This window comes from Nycticebus coucang, chromosome 20 (assembly GCF_027406575.1).
Source record: "Nycticebus coucang isolate mNycCou1 chromosome 20, mNycCou1.pri, whole genome shotgun sequence".
In the NCBI taxonomy this organism is placed as follows: Eukaryota; Metazoa; Chordata; class Mammalia; order Primates; family Lorisidae; genus Nycticebus; species Nycticebus coucang.
In genome coordinates, this window is record NC_069799.1 from 34,488,021 (window position 1) to 34,506,903 (window position 18,883).

The window sequence follows — 18,883 nt, forward strand, 5'->3', positions numbered from 1 at the left end:
GCCTTGGCCACTTGAGTTACAGGCACCACCTTAACTTCTGTTTTTAAAACAGATATAGAAGAGGGAAACAGAGGCCTTGAATATCCAGGGAGAGCAGAGGAGTGACTTCAATATTATTAACATCAGTTTGTTTTCTGTGACAGAGACAGCTCCCCAACAATCAGCCACCCCAGCATTAGAAAGCAGACATTGTACTGAAGTTGGAGCTTGTCCATCAGACTGAAAGAGTTCCAGATGGTAAATGCTTGTTCAGGGATTTCACAGGGTCTGGAAAGTAAGTGTGATCACCTGTCTCCAGGAGAGCGCAATATGCATATCTCTAGAGAAAACTCCAGACTCCTCTCAAGGTGAATCAATGACAAGTGCAACAAGAGGGCATGGTCCCAGCAGAGTCCACTTCCTGAGCCATTTCCTGCTCCAGGAAGACATAGTCATAGGGAGGGAAGGCCTGATATCTTCTCACCTGAGACTCTAGAGTAACTCTGTCCCTGACAACCTTCTTCTCTAGTGGTACAACTATTTCAAACTTCCCTCTGCTCGTGGGGCCTGCTGCTGGCTTAGCTTTGTCGCACTGACTCTTCCTCCCCACTCTGGTTATCAAGACCTTAAAAATCTTCTTTAACATTCTGGTTGTTTAGCCTGAAGCAACTTTTTAAGCTTTGGAATTTCAGGCCTAACTGGGGGATGAAGTGAATTGTGGAGCTAAAGAAAAAAAGACGAAGCAGGGGTAGGTAAGGAGCTACATTACCTGAAAAGCAAAAACAGTGTGAGACCTGTAGGTGTAATAAGTCACATGAGCAGGCAGAGTGAATTAAGAATGTTCATTGTTCTATTAACTCATCTTGCCAAAGATGTGCATTTTCCTCCCAAACCAGACGTCAGGTGTATGTTCTGTTTTTTTTTTCCAGGTGACAAAGAATGGTTACTGGTACCAAGACAGTGGAACAAATGAGCAGAATAAGTAGATACATCTATGTGAAAGATCAAAGTTTATTAGAGAACAGTACACTCCAGAGAACGAACATATCTTTCAAGTGGAGAAGACTGTGGGTTTAGTAAGATGCTTTCCTTTTATATAGATTTTTCAATTCTATGTTAAGTGGTGTGGTGCGGGGGGTAAATATTCATGATTTTTGATAGAAAGGGGGAAAACTTTCAGAAAAGAGTGTCTTTACATTTTCTATCCCCGTAAGACAATTCCTAGAAGTTATCATTGTATTTGTATAGTGTGATAGCACTGGTGTAAATTGTACTATGTTAATAAAAAAAAAAGGTCACTTGAGCTTACAGTGACCTTTTTTGGGGGCCTTGGCTGTATGTGAACATTGTGGCCTCTCACCCTCTGAGACTCATACTTTTTTTTTTTGAAACAGACTTTCAAGCTGTTGCCCTGGATAGAGTGCCGTGGCATCACAGCTCACAACAAGCAGAAACTCTTTGGCTTAAGCAATTCTGTTGCCTCTGCCTCCCAAGTAGCTAAAACTACAGGCAACCACAACAATGCCCAGCTTTTTTTTTTTTTTTTTTTTTTGGTTGTAGTTATCATAGTTGTTTAGTGGGCCCTGGCTGGACGTGGACACGCCAGGTCCAGTGTATGTGGCTGGTGCCCTAGCCACTTTAGTTACAGGTGCAGACCCTGAGACTCATTTTTGTACAGCAAACATCAGTTCACTTTTTGGAATCTTCTTGAAATGCTAGCTTGTCTTGTGTGGAAGTGCCCTCTGCTCATTTTGTTTTTCTTATGTTGGACAAAAGATCTCCTAGTATCCTCTGCCCTCTATCTCCTCACCCTACCTAACAGGACAAACCCAACTTTAAGGCTTTGAGACATGAATGACATTTATAGATTATTTTGTTCATTATGAATTGTGATTAGAAAAGCATGAGAAATATTTAAAGATATTGTCACATTCTTCACATATATACAATTGCTCTATAAATTCTGTTAATGTACTGTGTGAAATGTACTGAATCCTGCTTGTAGGATTCAAAACTTTCTTCAGGGATTTCTGTCTTATAAACTTTTCATTTATGCAATGGTTTGAGCACAAGTTAAGCATTTGTCAATTTCTTCACATTTGTAGAATTCTCTTCAACAATTCTATTGTGTAGAGAAAACTGGGACTACTGGTTTTGGCTTTGCGACATCTTCACATTGTCACATTATTTCTCTGGGATGAGTTCTCTTATGTTTACTAAGAGCTGAAGACCAGTAAAAATCTTTGCCACATTATTCACATCTGTAGGATTTCTCTCCACTGTGAATTTTGTTATGCGATATGAGTTGTTACAGGAATTGCCACACTGTTCAATTTTGGGATTTCTCACTAGTGTGAATTCTTTTATGCTTAGTAAGTCATCAACACCAGGTAAAGGTACTTCAACATTCTTCATATTTTGAGAATTTCTGTCCTGTATGATGTATTTTATGTATGGGGAGGTTTGAAAGTGAGATAAAGGGTTTGCCACACTGTTCATATCTAAGTTTCTCTCCAGATTGAATTCTTTTATGTATAATATGTTTCATATACTTATTGAAGGCTTTGCCACATTGTTAACAATTGTAGGGTTTCTTTCCAGATGAATGCTTTTATGTATAAAAACGTCTGGGTGTGGGTTAAAGGCTTTGCCACATTGCTAGCAATAGTAGGGTGTGTCTCAAGAATGAATTACTTGATGTACATAAAGCTTTGAGTACTAGTGAAAGGGTTTGCCACATTGCTGACATTTGTAAGATTTCTGTTCAGAATGAATTCTTTCATGTTCAAAAAATGCATGAGTACTGGTGAAAGGCATTGCCACATTCTTAACATATCTAGGGTTTCTCTCCAGAATGGATTCTTTTATGTACAGAAAGGCCTGAGTTTTGGTGAAAGACTTTGCCACATTGTTGACATTTGTAGGGTTTTTCTCCAGAATGAATTCTTTTATGTACAGAAAGGTGTGAGTACTGACTAAAGTCTTTGCCGCATTGTTGACATTTGTAGGGTTTCTCTCCAGAATGAATTCTTTGATGTTCAGAAAGCTGTGAGGACTGATAGAAGGCTTTGCCACATTGTTGAGATTGGTACGGTTTCTCTGCAGAATGAATTCTTTGATGTACAGAAAGGCCTGAGGTTTGGAGAAAGGCTTTGCCACATTTTCGACTTTTGTAGGTTTTCTCACTAGAACAAATTCTTTGATGTTTAGTAGGTGCTGAATTATCATTAAAGGCTTTGCCACATTATTGACATTTGTAGGGTTTTTCTACACAATGAATTCTTTGATGATTAGTTAGGGATGAACTAAAAGTAAAGGCTTTGCCACATTGTTGACATTTGTAGGGTTTTTCTCCAGAATGAATTCTTTGATGATTAGTTAGGGATGAACTAAAAGTAAAGGCTTTGCCACACTGTTGACATTTGTAGGGTTTCTATCTGGAGTGAATTCTTTGGTGTTGAGAAAGGTATGAAGAGCAGTGAAAGGCTCTGTCACACTGTTCGCATTTGTAGGGTTTCTCTCCAGAATGAATTCTTTGATGTTCAGAAAGGTTTGAGTACCGGTTAAAGGCTCTGCCACATTGTTGACATTTGTAGGGTTTCTCTCCAGAATGAATTCTTTGATGTTCAGAAAAGTTTGAGTACCGGTTAAAGGCTTTGCCACATTCTTCACATTTGTAGGGTTTTTCTCCAGAATGAATTCTTTGATGTCTAGAAAGGTTTGAGTACCGATTAAAAACTTTGCCACATTGTTCACATTTGTAGGGTTTCTCTCCAGAATGAATTCTTTGATGTTCAGAAAGGTTTGAGTACCGGTTAAAGGCTCTGCCACATTGTTGACATTTGTAGGGTTTCTCTCCAGAATGAATTCTTTGATGTTCAGAAAGGTATGAGTACCGGTTAAAGGCTTTGCCACATTCTTCACATTTGTAGGGTTTTTCTCCAGAATGAATTCTTTGATGTCTAGAAAGGTTTGAGTACCGATTAAAAGCTTTGCCACATTGTTCACATTTGTAGGGTTTCTCTCCAGAATGAATAAATTGATGTCTAGAAAGATATGAGTACCAATTAAAGGCTTTGCCACATTCTTGACATTTGTAAGGTTTCTCTCTAGAGTGAATTCTTTGATGTTCAGAAAGGGTTAAAGAACTATTGAAGCCTTTTCCATATACTTGACATCTGTAGGGTTTCTTTCCAGATTGAATTCCTTTATCTCCAGAAAGGTGTGAATACGCCTTGGTAAGTTTGTCACAGTCTTCATAGTTATAGGGTTTTCTTCCACTATCAATAATCTTACGGTTACAATATTTTGATCTGAGGTTAAGACATTTGGCATCATTTTCGCACTTGTAGCATTTTTCTCCAGTATCATATCTCTTATGCTTAGACAGGCTTGAGACAGATTTGAAGACTTTGCTACATTTGTCCTGTTTTTCTCCAATACGAATTACCTTATGTTTAGTAACATGTGAGCATGGGTTAGAGGCGTTACCATACTTTATACAGTGAAAAGTTTTCCCTACATTATATATCATCTTATGTCTACTTAGATTTGATAATTCTGCGAAGAGCTTCAAACATTTACTACATTGGTAAATTTTGGTATGATTAGTGGTTAAACAGTGGTCAAATCCACAGTCAGATACTTTGTGCTGCTTACACTCAGACACACTTGCCCAGTCTTTTCTTAAGTTTAAGTTGTCAGGTGCACAGCTTCGATATCTTCTCAGGATTAACTCTGTGACTAAAATATTTGAGTCAAAATTTTGCAAGTGGTCTTGGTTAGGATGTTTAGATACAGCTGAAAGAAATTAAAACAAGAGCAATTTTAGCCACTGAATTTTCTGTTATCAGAATTGAGTAAATTTACATTACACATTTTTTTGTTTTGTTTTTAGAGACAGAGTGTCACTTCATTCCCCTCAGTAGAGTGCCGTTCCGTCACAGCTCACAGCAACCTCCAACTCCTGGGCTTAGGCAATTCTCTTGCCTCAGCCTCCCAGGCAGCTGGGACGAAAGGCACCCACCAGAATACCCAGCTATTTTTTGTTGCAGTTTGGCTGGGATCACGTTTGAACCCACCACCCTTGGTATATGGGGCCAGCGCCCTGCCCTTGAACCACAGGCGCCACCCTACATTACAATTTTATCTGCAAAATCAAGCCAAGAACATTAGAAAGATGGCATAATACAGTACATAGGCACTAATTATCTTAAAGGTAAATAAGTATTGCATGTATACACTGCATTTTGGAGGAATTCTAAGAACCAGGTAGGAATTTGCAGCACAGGAATTGAGAATTCATAGAGACAACACAGAGACAACATAGAAATACAAACATGAGCCATGTATTTATTGGCTCATGTTTGTAATTCTAGAACTCTGGGAGACTCAGGTGAATGGATCACTAAGCACAGGTGTTCGAGATCAAAGTAAAGAGTGGACCCCATTTCTACCACAAATAGCAGTCAGCATACCTGTAGTCCCAGCAATTCATGAGGCTGAGGCAAGAAGATCTCTTGAGCCCCGAATACTGAAGATGCTATGAGCTATGACATCACAGCACTCCACCCAGCATGATAGAAACTCAGCTCCAAATAAATAAATATGCAGATATATAAATTTGTGTGTGCATACATATAATATAAAATATAAAAAAAAGCTAGTAAATATTAATAATAACAAAAAGAGACAAATAGAACAGAAAGAAGTTTGTCATATTTACCTATCCCACACTTCACCCATCCTAATAGAGCATGGTGAAAATGGAAGTAAACTCCCAAATCCCAGTTTTGTCCTCAAAAGAAAAAGAATGACACCGGAGTTAATCCTTCTTGTTTGCAGGGCTTTTCCAGAGAAAAGTTGCTATCTCCAATGATGGAGTGTGCTGAAAGGAGTGGTACTATAGTCTATAAGAGTGACTGCAGGTACTAAAAACAAACCTAAAATATAGTTACAGAGTAGAGAGACTACAAGATAACAGACAGGTTCAGGTCTACCAAATGACAACAAGCTCTTAAGAGAAAATGTGGAAAAATGCTTCACCTAAAAAGTAACCACACACTTCCACAGGCAAAACACTGTCAGAATGTAATGGTCCTTGCTGTCTTAGTACAATGTGTGTCAGAATCTTGCAGTATAAAACCATATCACAAAGTTTGTGAAAGGTGACGTTTGTCATCCTAAAAATCAGTGAGTGACTATAACATGCACAAAATTTTAGGGTGCTATAACTCAAAGAAACAAAAGAAACAATTTGGAATCAACCATAAAATAAAAAGATGTCAAAAGTACCTTAATGTTATCTGAATAATGCTAAATGAAGGAAGACCCTTTCATTGACAATGAAATGATGCTAGACAACAATACTGAATTATGTAAAAACAAATAACTCCGGGAAAGATAACTAAGTACATCTCTGTGAAATTCTGTATTGTTATGATGATGGTGCATGAAACACTTTTAGTCATACTTGAGAGTTTAAAGACAAAAACAGAAAGGTAGCACTGAAACTCTGTTAATGGGTCCACATGTACAATATAACATACAATATAACAAGATGTAATTGCTGATGTCAATAAAATCATTTAGAACAGATGTAAAAAAAGAACATTTAAAAATAAAAACTAATAACTGTTGTTATCAGTTTAAAATATATTTTGAAATGTGTAATTGCCGTGGTAACTACAGTAAAAATACCTATAATCACACACTTATATAAAAAAAAAAGCAAAGCATGTTACTACACAAATCAATGAGACACAAATGAAGATGGAAGGGAGAAAACAGATGCAAGAATCAAAGAAAACAGTTAATAAGTTGTCAACAGTAAATTCTCTCTTTCAAAAATTATGTAAATCTTCATGGACTAAACGTCACAATCAAATGACAGAAACTAAATACAGGGATTTAAAAAATAAAAAATCAAGATCTATCTATATGCTATCTAAATGATAAGCATATTACATGTAATGATAAAAATGGAATAAAAAATTGCAGGACACAATTGCTTGGTGCCCGAAGCTCAGAGGCTTGGGCACCGGACACACACACTGGGGCTGGCAGGTTTGAACCTGACTTGGGGCCTGCCATGTTTTTTTTGACAACTACAAAAAAAAAAAAAAAATAGCCAGGAATTGTGGAGGGTGCCTGTAAATCCTGCTACTTGGGAGGCTGAGGCAAGAAAATCGATTAAGCCCAAGTGTTGGAGGTTGCCGTGAGCTGTGACGTCACAGCACTCTACTGAGGGAAGCAGTGAGATTCTGTCTCAGAAAAAATAAATAAAATAAATGAATGAATGAATTGAGGCCATGGGCTCCAGTGCTGTAACAATGACCCCCTTTCCTCACCCCTTTAAGGAGGAAGTAAAAAGCAAGAAGAAGGGAGAGATAATGGGGCCCAGAATGGGAAAGCAGGATGAGGCCACCCCAGTGAAGCCGCCTGTGCCATTGAGGAATACCAACCCCATAGTTCTGGTTTTTTAAAATAATTTTTTGCTAAGCTAGCTAGACATACCAGAAATTACCAGTAGCTACCAGAAAATCACTTCTTTATGTACCAGAGTGTGAAAATCTGCTGTTTTGCTGTCTCAACAAAAACTATTTTTAGCTACATATGTTAACCTATATAAACTCTGCCCGAAAGCTGGAAGCCACTGCCCCTTCTGATCTCATTCAGGAGTAGGCGGCTGGCCAGTCTTAACAAATAAAAAGCCTGCTCATTGGCCTTTAATATGTCTGGTGGTCTTATCTCTTATACCATCACAAAATAAATAAAATAATGAACGTAGTCACATTTGTAGAAACAAAAGAAAAACAGTGTTTATAAAGGACCAGACAATGGGGAAAATGAAAGGCAGTTTTGCCCATATTGAATTTCAATTACACAAAATAAAAACATTCTAACAATGTATTTTGGGGTTTTGTTGTTGTTTTTTGTTTTTTTTTTTTTTTGAGACAGAATCTCACTTTGTCGCCCTGCACCCAAATGATCCTCTTCTCTCAGCCTCTGGAATAGGTGTGACTACTAGGTGTCTACCATAACGACTACCCCCTATTTTTAGAGGCAGGGTCTTGCTCTAGTTCAGGCTGGTCTCGAACCCATGAGCCTGGGCAAACTGCCCACCTCCGCCTCCCAAAATGCTGGGATTAAAGGGGTGAGTCACCGCACCAGGCACTAGAGATATATTTTGCACAGCAATGTCAATATACTTAACACAACTGAACTATGTAAGTAAAAATAATAAAAATTGGTGGCACCTTTAGCTGAGTGGGTAAGGGTGCTGGCCGCATACACCGGCTGGCCCGTTTGATCCCAGCCTGGACCACATAAAACAGCAATAACAACTATAAGAAGAACAAAAAAATAGCAGGGCATTGTGGTGGGCGCCTGTAGAGCCAGCTACTTGGGAGTCCGAGGCAAGAGAATTGCTTGGGCCCAGGAGTTTGAGCTTGCTGCAAGCTGTGGCACCAGGGCACTCCATCCAGAGTGACAGCCTGAGGCTCTTTCTCAAAAAAAAAAAAAAAAAAGTCAATTTTATGTGTTTCTTATTTATTTATATTTTTAGAGTAATACACCCAACTAGCCCTCCCAAACCTTATGTGTTTCTTACAAGAAAAAATAAATACCAAAAATCAAGTTACATACAGTTATACAGCCTTTCAAAAATTACCTTCAAATTACACGAATGATTCATACAAACAATATATAGTTGATACAGAACAGGCGGCATGCCAGCCAACTCAGCCCAGCTGAGGGGAGGACCTGCCACCTCCACACTGGTGGTGTTGGTGCTGGTGTGCTGGCAGTCGGCAGAGGAACCAGCGGGCAACAGGGTAGGCAGGCCCCCCCCTTCCCCCAGGAGGAGGGGCCAGAAGGGCCAGACAATTGTTGGGGAGACACCAGCACCTTAAGTCTCCCTCCTCTTGCACTTTTGACTGAACAGGGAACTCCACATTTCCTAAGCCTGTTCAATTTCATGTAGGTTTCCAGGCCTGGGAATTGAAGGGATTGTAGCCATTCATTTTCTACAGAGGCCCAGCTAAATGTAACTACAGAGGACCCATGCATGCTAAATCTAACTATGGAGCCTGGCTAAATGTAACTACAGAGGACAGATGCAACTAGTGGGTACACCCATGTATACCCATATTACATATATATAATATATCCCTTGACAAAGAGACCGGAGAGAGACAGAGAGAGGGAGAGAGTTTTTATCCTGATCTAGCTTCTCTAAGCTGATGTTTTTGTAAATTTCTTTTCTGTAAATAAATATTGTCTTACCACTGATCTGTGGTCTGTGGATTAATTCTTCAAATCACCAAGACCAAGAATCTACTGAAGATGAAACTCTAGTATCACAGTCACCAATAAATATGTGTTAATATTAAGACAGCTTTAATAAGAATTCACCTACAGGTTAAAATAAACATTGGCTAGCAATCAAGAGAAAATATACTATAGGTAAACGAAAAGTAACTAACATATAGGTAAATAAACAGAAAGAAAATGAAATTGCCACACATGGTTGATTTATATTCATTGTCTTAAAATATACAGAGTTCAATACTATCATACAATAAATGTCCCAAATGACTTATAGATAGGAAACTGATATTACATTTTATATTGTTATTATTTTTAATTTAACACAAAAATGATAGAATATTATGTTATGAATATTTTGTAAATAATGGTACATTTAGCTACAATTTCCCATTTTCCCCATGCGTGAATGTCTGGCAAATTTTGGGACACCCTGTATAGGTGAAAACTACAAACAAAATTGACTGACATGAGCTGACCTACTTCAAAAAATTAAAAAGAGATGGGGAGCATTGGCTCATGTCTGTAATCCAAACTCTCTGGGGGACAGAACTAGGTGCATGGCAGGAGCTCACTGATATTTATCAAGGAAGAAATGTAAAAAAATGGCCAAAAAGCATTGAAAAGATGCTTAAATTACTAATTATTGGAGAAATGCAAAGGAAAAAATCACAATGAAGTGTTACATTATACTCACAAAGAACACTAAAAAAAGGTTGTCAAGGATATAGGAAAAGTGGACGCTTCAGGTGCTAGGGGCAGCGTCTCACAACTGTAATCTCAGCACACTGGGAGGCTGACGTGGGTGCCAGCCACATACACTGAGGCTTGTGGGTTCCAGCCTGGCCCGGCTGGGCCAGCTAAACAACAATGACAACTGCAACAAGAAAATAGCTGGGTGTCGTGGCAGGCGCCTGAAGTTCCAGCTACTTCGGAGGCTGAGGGAAAAGAATCGTTAAAGCCTAAGAGTTTGAGGTTGCTGTGAGCTGTGACACCACTTCACTCTGCAGAGGGTGACATAGTGAGATTCTGTCTCCAAAAAAAAATAAAATAAAATACCCGGGTGGGCGTGGTGCCAGGAGCCTATAGTCCTAGCTACTCGGAGGCTAAAGGCTCTGTATCAAAAAAAAAAAAAAAAAAAAGGACACTTTTTAAAATGTTGGTGAGGAAAAATGATGCAGACACTATTAAAATGTACAAAGGTTTCTCAGAAGACTACAATTAAAAGTTATTATTTGATCCAGCAATCTCATGCCTGGGTATATATCCAAAGTACACATGGTAGAATGGGAAAGATACATGTTCTCACTGACATTCATTGCACCATTATTAATAAAAGCCTAGATGTGGCTGGGCGCAGTGGCTCATGCCTGCAATCCTAGCACTTTTTGAGACTGTGGTGGGAGGATAGCTGGAGCACAGGAGTTCAAGATCAGCCTGAGTAAGAGCAAGATCCTGTCTCTACTAAAAGTAGCAAAAGTGGAGTGTTGTGGGCCTATAGTCCCAGCTACTTGGGAGGCTGAGGTAGGACGATTGCTTGAGTCCAGGAGTTTGAGTTTCCTGTAAGCTATGATGTCACCACATTCTTCCCAGGGTACTCTATCCAGGGAGACAGAGTGAGAATCTGTCTCAACAAAGAAAAAAAAAGCCAAGAGGTATAAGCAACACAGACATCAAAATATGTGGCATGTACAGACTAAGCAGTATTATCCAGCACTGGAACACAACATCTTGCCACATCCAAGGATAAGGATAAACCTTAAGACTATTGTGTTGCCACGCACAGTGGCTCATGCCTGTAATCCCAGCACATGGGAGGCTGAGGTGGGTAGATTACCCGAGCTTACAGGTTTGAGACCAGTTCTGAGCCACATAGAGACCCCATCTTTTAAAAATAGCTGGACATTGTAGTCGGTGCCTGTAATTCCAGGTACTTGGGAGGCTGAAACAAGAGGTTCACTTGAACCCAAGAGTTTGAGGTTGCTGTGATCTAAGACACCATAGCACTCTACTGAGGGTGAACAAGTGAGACTGTCTCAAAAAAGTGGTGTTAACTGAAATAAACCAGAACAATGTGACAGTACATATGTACACTAAATCTGATGGATCTTAAGTAGTGAAACTCACAGAAACAGCAGAACAAAGTCTGTCAAGGACTGGAGACAGGGTAAAATGAGCAGAGGGTATGGAAAAGGTAGTGAGTTTTACTTTTCCAAGATGTAAAGATTATAGATGCCTTGTGCATAACAAGTATATAACAAATACAACTTAATACTATAGAAACACACTTAGAGAGATTGAAGCTGTTAAGGTTTGTTTGGGCCAAAATTAAAAAAAAAAAATTTCCTTTTAGAACTTTAGAATTTATTTAAATGGAGAAGCTGTCTGAACAGAGGGAAAAGAAAATTAAAAAAATAACAGCTATGAGAAAATAGCTAAAAGGCACGTAGTGCACGTTTTGTCCTTCACTCTTACAGGTGAGGGACTAGAGGCATCCTGGAAACACTTTCAATTCCTGAATTCTAAACTTCATTGTACAAAATGCCACTTGAAATATGTATTAAAACCCTCAGCCCAAGACAGTTTTTCAAATCTGAAAGCTCATGGGAGAGATGGGGCTGAGGCAGCATGGAGTCCTGGTGGGAGGACGGAGCCACCCAGGAGGCAGCACCTCCTCACTCAGGCCACCATGGGAAGGTCACAAGAGTGAACAGAGAAACAGAGGGATGTTGAGTAAAGTGAGAAGGCACAAGTCCCGGCTCAAGCCGATCATGACGGCTCATTTAGCATTTTCTACTTATGTTATCAAGTTCAATCCACTGAACTTAACTTACAATTTTTTAAATGGTAATGGAAAACAGTTATTATAGAATTGCTATTTTTATGTATAGCAATTTAAAAAATCACTAGCTTTTCTAAAACTTCCTTCCAACAGATCATTAGAAACTATAAAACAGCAGGAATTTCACAAGGACTGCGTGTAAGTTGTATGTTGGACTCCGAGACAGAAGCGACTCCCATTGTAGGAGGCCAGTAACACTGTTCTAGGTCATGAAATTAGTATCTCGTGATAAATACTTTACTCTGGGTGAAGACTGCACAGTTAAAGACACAATTGCAAGTTCGGATGAAGCAAGAGTGACTTCAGGTTTGCACAAAGCTTCAAGCTGAGAGGATCGCAGTGCTCCTCAGGTGTCCTCCTTGTCTTTAATTTCAGAAATTCTGTCTATAGATTTAAGGATCTTGGCAACAAAATTCAACCTTTCCACTTCAGAAACCAGCTGCTTTATGGAAGCCTGTTCATGATGAGATGGAGGTTTTACAAGGCCACATCGGTGTTCTGCTTCACAACAGTCAGGCTGGCCCCAAGTCTGACCTCAGATCTTCCTTCTCACTTTTGAAGTTGGAGACCTGAGCCTGGAGCAAATTTATTTCCTGTTTCAGTTTCATGACTGATTTTCTGCCTTTACAGCTGGTTTCTGCTGAACCACCGATTCCAGGTCATGGTAGTCAGTCTCCTCCTTGATCATTTTTGCTTATAATTTCTGCTCAAGTGTCCTTACCATTTCTGTTTGAGTTGCACAGAAGCTCTGAACCTCATTCAGCTTAATTCGTAGCTTAGAATTTTCATCTTTCAGTGCCTCATAACTTATCTGCAGCGTCTGTAGAGGCCAGTCTCCCAGAAACTCTCTGTGAGCTGCAAAGTCTGTGCCAGGACTCCCCACTGGAGATCCCAGAGACACACTAGAGTCTGTGTCACTCCATGTCCACGAGGGCAGAGACTTGGGCCAGGTCAGCTCCGACGGAGTAGGAAAAAATGACAGGTACGTGCCACAGGGTGATGTGCTGGCAGTGACCCTTGCAGACTGCGTCTGCTCCATGGCGGATGGCAGATAGGATCCAGTCCACCCGTCATCTTCATCTTCCTCCTCCTCTAGGAGATCGCCAGCTCCTGTTGGTCTTCAAAAAATGGCTGCTAATATTGCAGGCCATAACACAAGGTCTGGAAGGTCGGAGAATAGTTTTTTTTTTTGTTTGTTTATTAAATCATAGCTGTGTACATCAATATGATGATGGGGCACCATACACTTAAGGTCGGAGAATTGTGCTGGAGTCTAACTGAGTCCCTCGAGGTTTCCTTTGAATAAATTCTTCTTTGGACAAGCTGAGGTTCTTGGTTTTCAGAAATTCTTTAAAAGAGAATGGATTTGCCTCTTCAAGATCTTCAAGTTGGTCATCTCCAAAACGTGTCTCGTGGGCTCCGGATGGACCCTGCTTAGTACATTTCCTCTTTCCATAGTCAAAATCATTGGGAATGATGAGGCTCCGGGCTCGGGACAGTGGGGTGGCGCCCGGGCAGCAGGATTAGCCCCACATTGCTGCGGGAGGCCGGGCTGGACCTGTTTAGCCCGGTAGTGGTGGCTCCATGGCCCTGGCTCCGCTCAGGACGCTGCCGGTACGCCCCACCCGTTCCCACCGCTGCTCTGACCCTCCGTCGAGGCATCGGGTCCACTACGGGAAGTGCGCGGAGGCACACAGCCAGGATGCCAGGGAACAGGAAGTGATGTCAAAATTAAAATTTTAATGGGATAACAAAAATAGTTACAAAGTTTCTCAAATATTTCCTGAAAATTACACAAATTTTTTTCCTCTCCAAAAGAAAATATAGATTCATCAATAAAGACAGACCAAGAGTAAGACTATTTCCATGACTACTAACCTAGATGGGACACAAGAACCACTGACAATCACCCAGGAAAAGAAATATTCAAGATAAGCCATAAACAGACTTGGTGTAATATTCATAGAAAAAACATACAGCTATCATTAGTAGAAGACATTCAGCTGATTCGATTTCAATTGAACCACATATTAAAATATATGTAAGAGTTGAGGTTTCATCCAAAATTATTCCACACAGGTGAAACCAAACACAAAATAAATTGAGGTTTAAAAGCCTACAACGATAAGAAACACACTAACATGGAATTGCAAAAAAAAGAATAAGAAAATTAGACATTAAATTCTGTGTACAGCATTGCTATACCATTTTTTGAAATTTTTGGGTTACCTCAGGTGGCTGACACCTATAATCCTACGACTTTCGGAGGCCAAGGTGAGAGGACTGCAAGAGCGCACAAGTTTGACACCAGCCTAAGCAACAGTGAGACCCCCGTCTCCACTAAAAGAGGAAAAGTATACCCACGAGTTGTGGTGGGCAGCTGTAATTCCAGTTATTTGGGAGGTTGAGGCAGGCAGATTGCTTCAACCCAGGTTTGGAAATTGTTTGAAGCTTGGATGATGCTACAGCATTCTACCCCCAGCCAACAGAGTGAGGCTCCCTCTCAAAGAAAAATTCTCTTTTCTATACTGGTCACCTGTAGCACAGCGGGTAGGGTGCCAGCCACATACACTGGGACTGGCAGGTGGGAACGCCACCCAGGCCCTGCGAAAAACAATGACAACTACAACCAAAACATAGCCAGGCATTGTAGCAGGCATCCATACTCTCAGCTACTTGGTAGACTGAGGCAAGAGAATCGCTTAAGCCCAAAAGAATTTGAAGTTGTTGTGAGCTATGATGTCACATCACTCTACTGAGGGTAACACAGTGAGACTCTGTCTCAAAAAAAAAAAAATTATCTTTTCTAGATAACTACAATGTTCCACTGGGACTGTGGACTGATGCAAAGCACATATTTTTTCTTAATATTAGTTAACATTTTATTGAATGAGAGTAGGTACATTGATTACTTTATGTAGTATATGGCAATAAATTTTCATTGAAAATGTACAATTTATCAATATGAGGTACTTATTAGAAAATGTTAATAAATACACATCTAAAAACAGTAAAGATAATTTTATTATATTACCAATATATTGCTATTTTTACAAAAACTGAAAAGGTTTAATTCACCCTTTAGAGGCAATCGAAAGCCTTACATTCCTAAATAAAAAATATGAACTTTGTAAAATACGATAATTCATACTATGCAAAATAAGCATTTGGGAAAAATTAAAATATAATTTAGATATAGGTTCAGGAAAGTAATGACAATTCTTTTGATTTTCTTTTTACCTAAAGTAAACTAGAACTTTCAAGTAAGCCTTTTAATAAATATGGAATGCCTACTCATTGTCTAAATCATTTGTTACATAAATTGAAATTCTAACACATAGTTCTGAATATTTAAATCTAAAATTACAGAAAATTGGATACAGAATAAAATGGAATGTGAAAACATATATAGAGACAGTAAAATCAGCAAGATGGTAGAATAGAAGTCCCATGTTCATGTCCGCCCCCCATGGTAACAAACATTTGAGAGCCGTCTACAGAGAAAAATGTTTTAATGACACCTGAGGACAGTGGCTCATGCCTCTCATCTCACCTACTTAGAAGCTGAATTGAGAAGATCACACCAGTCCAACAGTTTGACAAGCCTAGGCAATACAGTGAGACACCATCCCACAAAAAGTGGTTTTAGGACAGCTTTAGGATCCAGGAAGAATGCTGTGAAATTGCCCTAATGTTCTCAAGGGGGGGGTCATTTAGAGAAGGCAGAGCATCATTTACTTGCAAACTAAAAAAACCCTGGTTAGGATTACTGCCTGGAGAATGGCCTACTCAACTTGGTCCCACTGAGAATTCTGAAGTGACTATCTGGTCATCCCCAACTTCTACTACCCATCATCAGGGAGTGGTCCTATCCCTCCAGAGACCTGGAGGAAGATGAACACTCATGACCATGGAAACAGGCCTGCATATCTAGGCACTGTGTGTGTGTGTGTGTGTGTATGTGTTTATATAACTTTTTCTGTATATATTTCTATACATAGACACACTAGAACCTCCATCTCCCTACATTGACCACCTCTTCAAGTTGACCTGATGTTCACAGACCAGACATGCTCCACATGTGTGTATTGGTACAGCAGGCCTAGTTCCTTATAGTAATCACCTCTGTATGTTGACAAGTTTGGTACAGTCCCTTGACTGGTCAACTTACAGAGGTTCTGCTGCATGTACGCGTGTGTGTGTCTGTGTGTGTGTGTGTGTGTGTATAAATAATCATATCCTAATCTAGAGGTAATTATAGAGAGTTATTTTGTAACAACAGAGAAATAAATATATTATCAGGAATTCTCTAAACTCCCCAATGACATAGTATACTTAAGAAATGCAACTACCGGATGTGGTGCCTCACGCCTCTAATTCTAACACCCAGGGAGGCCAAGGCAGATAAACTGCTTGAGCTCAGGAGTTCAAGACCAGCCTGAATAAGAGGGAGATACCAACTGTACTAAAAATTGCAAAACTGGCCAAGAGTAGTGGAGGCAGCCTGTAGTCCCAGCTACTTGGGAGGCTGAAGCAAGAGGATTGCTTGAGCCCAAGAGTTTAAGGTTGCTTCAGCTATAAGGCCATGGCACATGACTCTGTCTTAAAAAAATAAACAAAAAAGGACATACAGGGAATAGATACCTATAACTGTATTAAGGTTGGCAATTAGAGCACAAAGAAATTAAATTATTCATGACAGCGCATATAAAAAGAAAATTCTGGGGTTTTTTGTTTTGTTTTGTTTTGGAACAGAGTCTTACTTTCTCACCCTCAGTAGAGTGCAGTGGCGTCACAGCTCACAGCAACCTCTTGGTCTTGAGCTTAGGCCATTCTGTTAAATCAGCCTCCAGAGTAGCTGGGACTACAGGAGCCAAACACAATGCCTGGCTATTTTTTGTTGTAGTTTGGCCGGGGCCAGGTTTAAACCTGCCACCCTTGGTATATGGGGCTGGTGCCCTACTCACTGAGCCACAAGCACCTCCCTAAAAAGAAAATTTTGAAGTTAAATAACATTAGATTTTCTTACATTTAGGGAGATTCTTAGTGTTCTGATAAAAGTACTGACTGTAACATCTGCACAACCTTATTTGAAAACTTCATAGTATAAACAAGTATAAAGCAGATAACATATAACAACTCTTTGTGCTGTTCCTGAAATTTCTGAATCAAACACTAAATCACCACTTCATGCACATATTTCGAATATGATGCTAAAGAAAAACAAGCTTTTTTTCCAGACACAGGCTCATTCTATTGCCCAGGCTGGAGTGTCGTAAGATCAGCCTAAGTCATAGCAACCTCAAACTCCTCGCTTCAAGCAGTTCTCCAGCCTTACCCCCACCAACGCAACCCCAGCTGGGGGATTCAAAGCAACCACTCCAATGCCTAGCTAATTTTTCTATTTTTAGTATAGACAGGGTCTCACTCTTGTTTATGCTGGTCTCACATGCCTGAGCTCAAGCAATCATCCTACTTTGGATCCCAGAGTGATAGGATTCCAGACGTGAGCTACCACACCCACCTAAAGAATATAAAAAAAAAATTTTCACAGAGATAATAAAAAATACACAAATATTTTATGTTCTTCAAATCAATGGAAGAGCAGTCACATCCTGCACTCACATTCCAGCTACAGGAAGTTCTTTTATTTTCACTATAATCTAGAAGGAATATCACTGAAAAGTAAAGCCCTTGTGGAAATTAAGGACTATTTAAACAGGCACATTGGCTCACAACTGTAAACCTAGAACCCTGGAAAGCCAAGCTGGGAGGATTGCTTTAGCTCACAAGTTCAAGACCAACCCGAGGAAGTGTGAGACCCCCTTCTCTACTTAAAAATAGAAAATCCATTAGCCAGGCATTGTGGAGAACCTGTAGTTCCAGATATTTGGGAGGCTGAGAGAGAAAAGTCACTTGAACCCAGCAGCTTCAGTTTGCTCTGTACAAGGCTCATGCCATATCACTCTAGTGTAAGGCAAGAGAGTGAGACGCTGTGTCAATAAGGAAATAAAAATAAAAATAACCAATACAGAAGTGGTCTTATGTAAAAACAAGAGAAAGAAACCTAGGATTCTTAGAAATATTTCCCAATTAATCTGAGCTTCCCTAATCATATTATATAGTGTGGTTTCCTCCTTGATCTTTGGACCTCCGACCAGTGTTATCTGCTGCATTCACTTCAACCTACCTGGGGGCTTGACTACTGTCTGGTGTGTCTTCACCTTCCAGGGTTCTTTGCTTTGCTCCAGACAGGTGATGAGGTCTGGCTTAGACAGAGTAAGACCTGTAGTATTAAAAAAAAAAAAAAGGAACATGACTCTTGTTAGAATTCTTCAAGTTTAAATCTATTACCTTGCTAAAACAGAGAAAAAACATTTTAGAAGATGCTGAAAAAAAAAAAAAAGAAGATGCTGAAAGAGTAATCCCCAAATAGACATTCTTTACAGAAACTTTAGAATCTTTAAAAAGTATTTAGAGTTGGAGGATTCTCAACTCCACTACCCAGTAATACTGAAATAACATTTGGTGCTAGAAATCAGACTTAAAGGTGTGAGTAACAATCTATGCCACTAAATTTCTGAAATTACCATTAATCTAGAGAAGGATATACATCAGCCAAAAAAGGGTAAGATTAATGCCAAAATAAACCAGCTTCAGTATTTTCTTTTCTATACCATGATATCCCTAAATTGGCCTTAGAAACAAGAAACTGATACTCATGCAGTCAAAGAA

General features: G+C 39.6%; 2 protein-coding genes and 1 pseudogene across 4 annotated transcripts in view; 1 reads left to right on the forward strand and 2 right to left on the reverse strand.

The window, feature by feature from the left end:
- The window catches only part of LOC128572305 (zinc finger protein 43-like), a 385,702-nt gene that overhangs the window by 334,176 nt on the left and 32,643 nt on the right, over positions 1–18,883 (reverse strand). For both annotated transcript variants that reach the window (XR_008376167.1, XM_053572129.1), the window contains one exon: positions 18,339–18,434. Coding sequence is in view for 1 of the 2 variants with exons in the window: in XM_053572129.1 (XP_053428104.1) it covers positions 18,339–18,434 (96 nt within the window). In the remaining variant the exon portion in view is untranslated. The remainder of the gene's footprint in view (positions 1–18,338; positions 18,435–18,883) is intronic.
- Positions 1–18,883, forward strand: part of LOC128572304 (zinc finger protein 43-like) — a 505,819-nt gene that overhangs the window by 105,145 nt on the left and 381,791 nt on the right. The window lies entirely within an intron of this gene.
- Positions 12,495–13,683, reverse strand: LOC128572307 (endosome-associated-trafficking regulator 1-like; annotated as a pseudogene).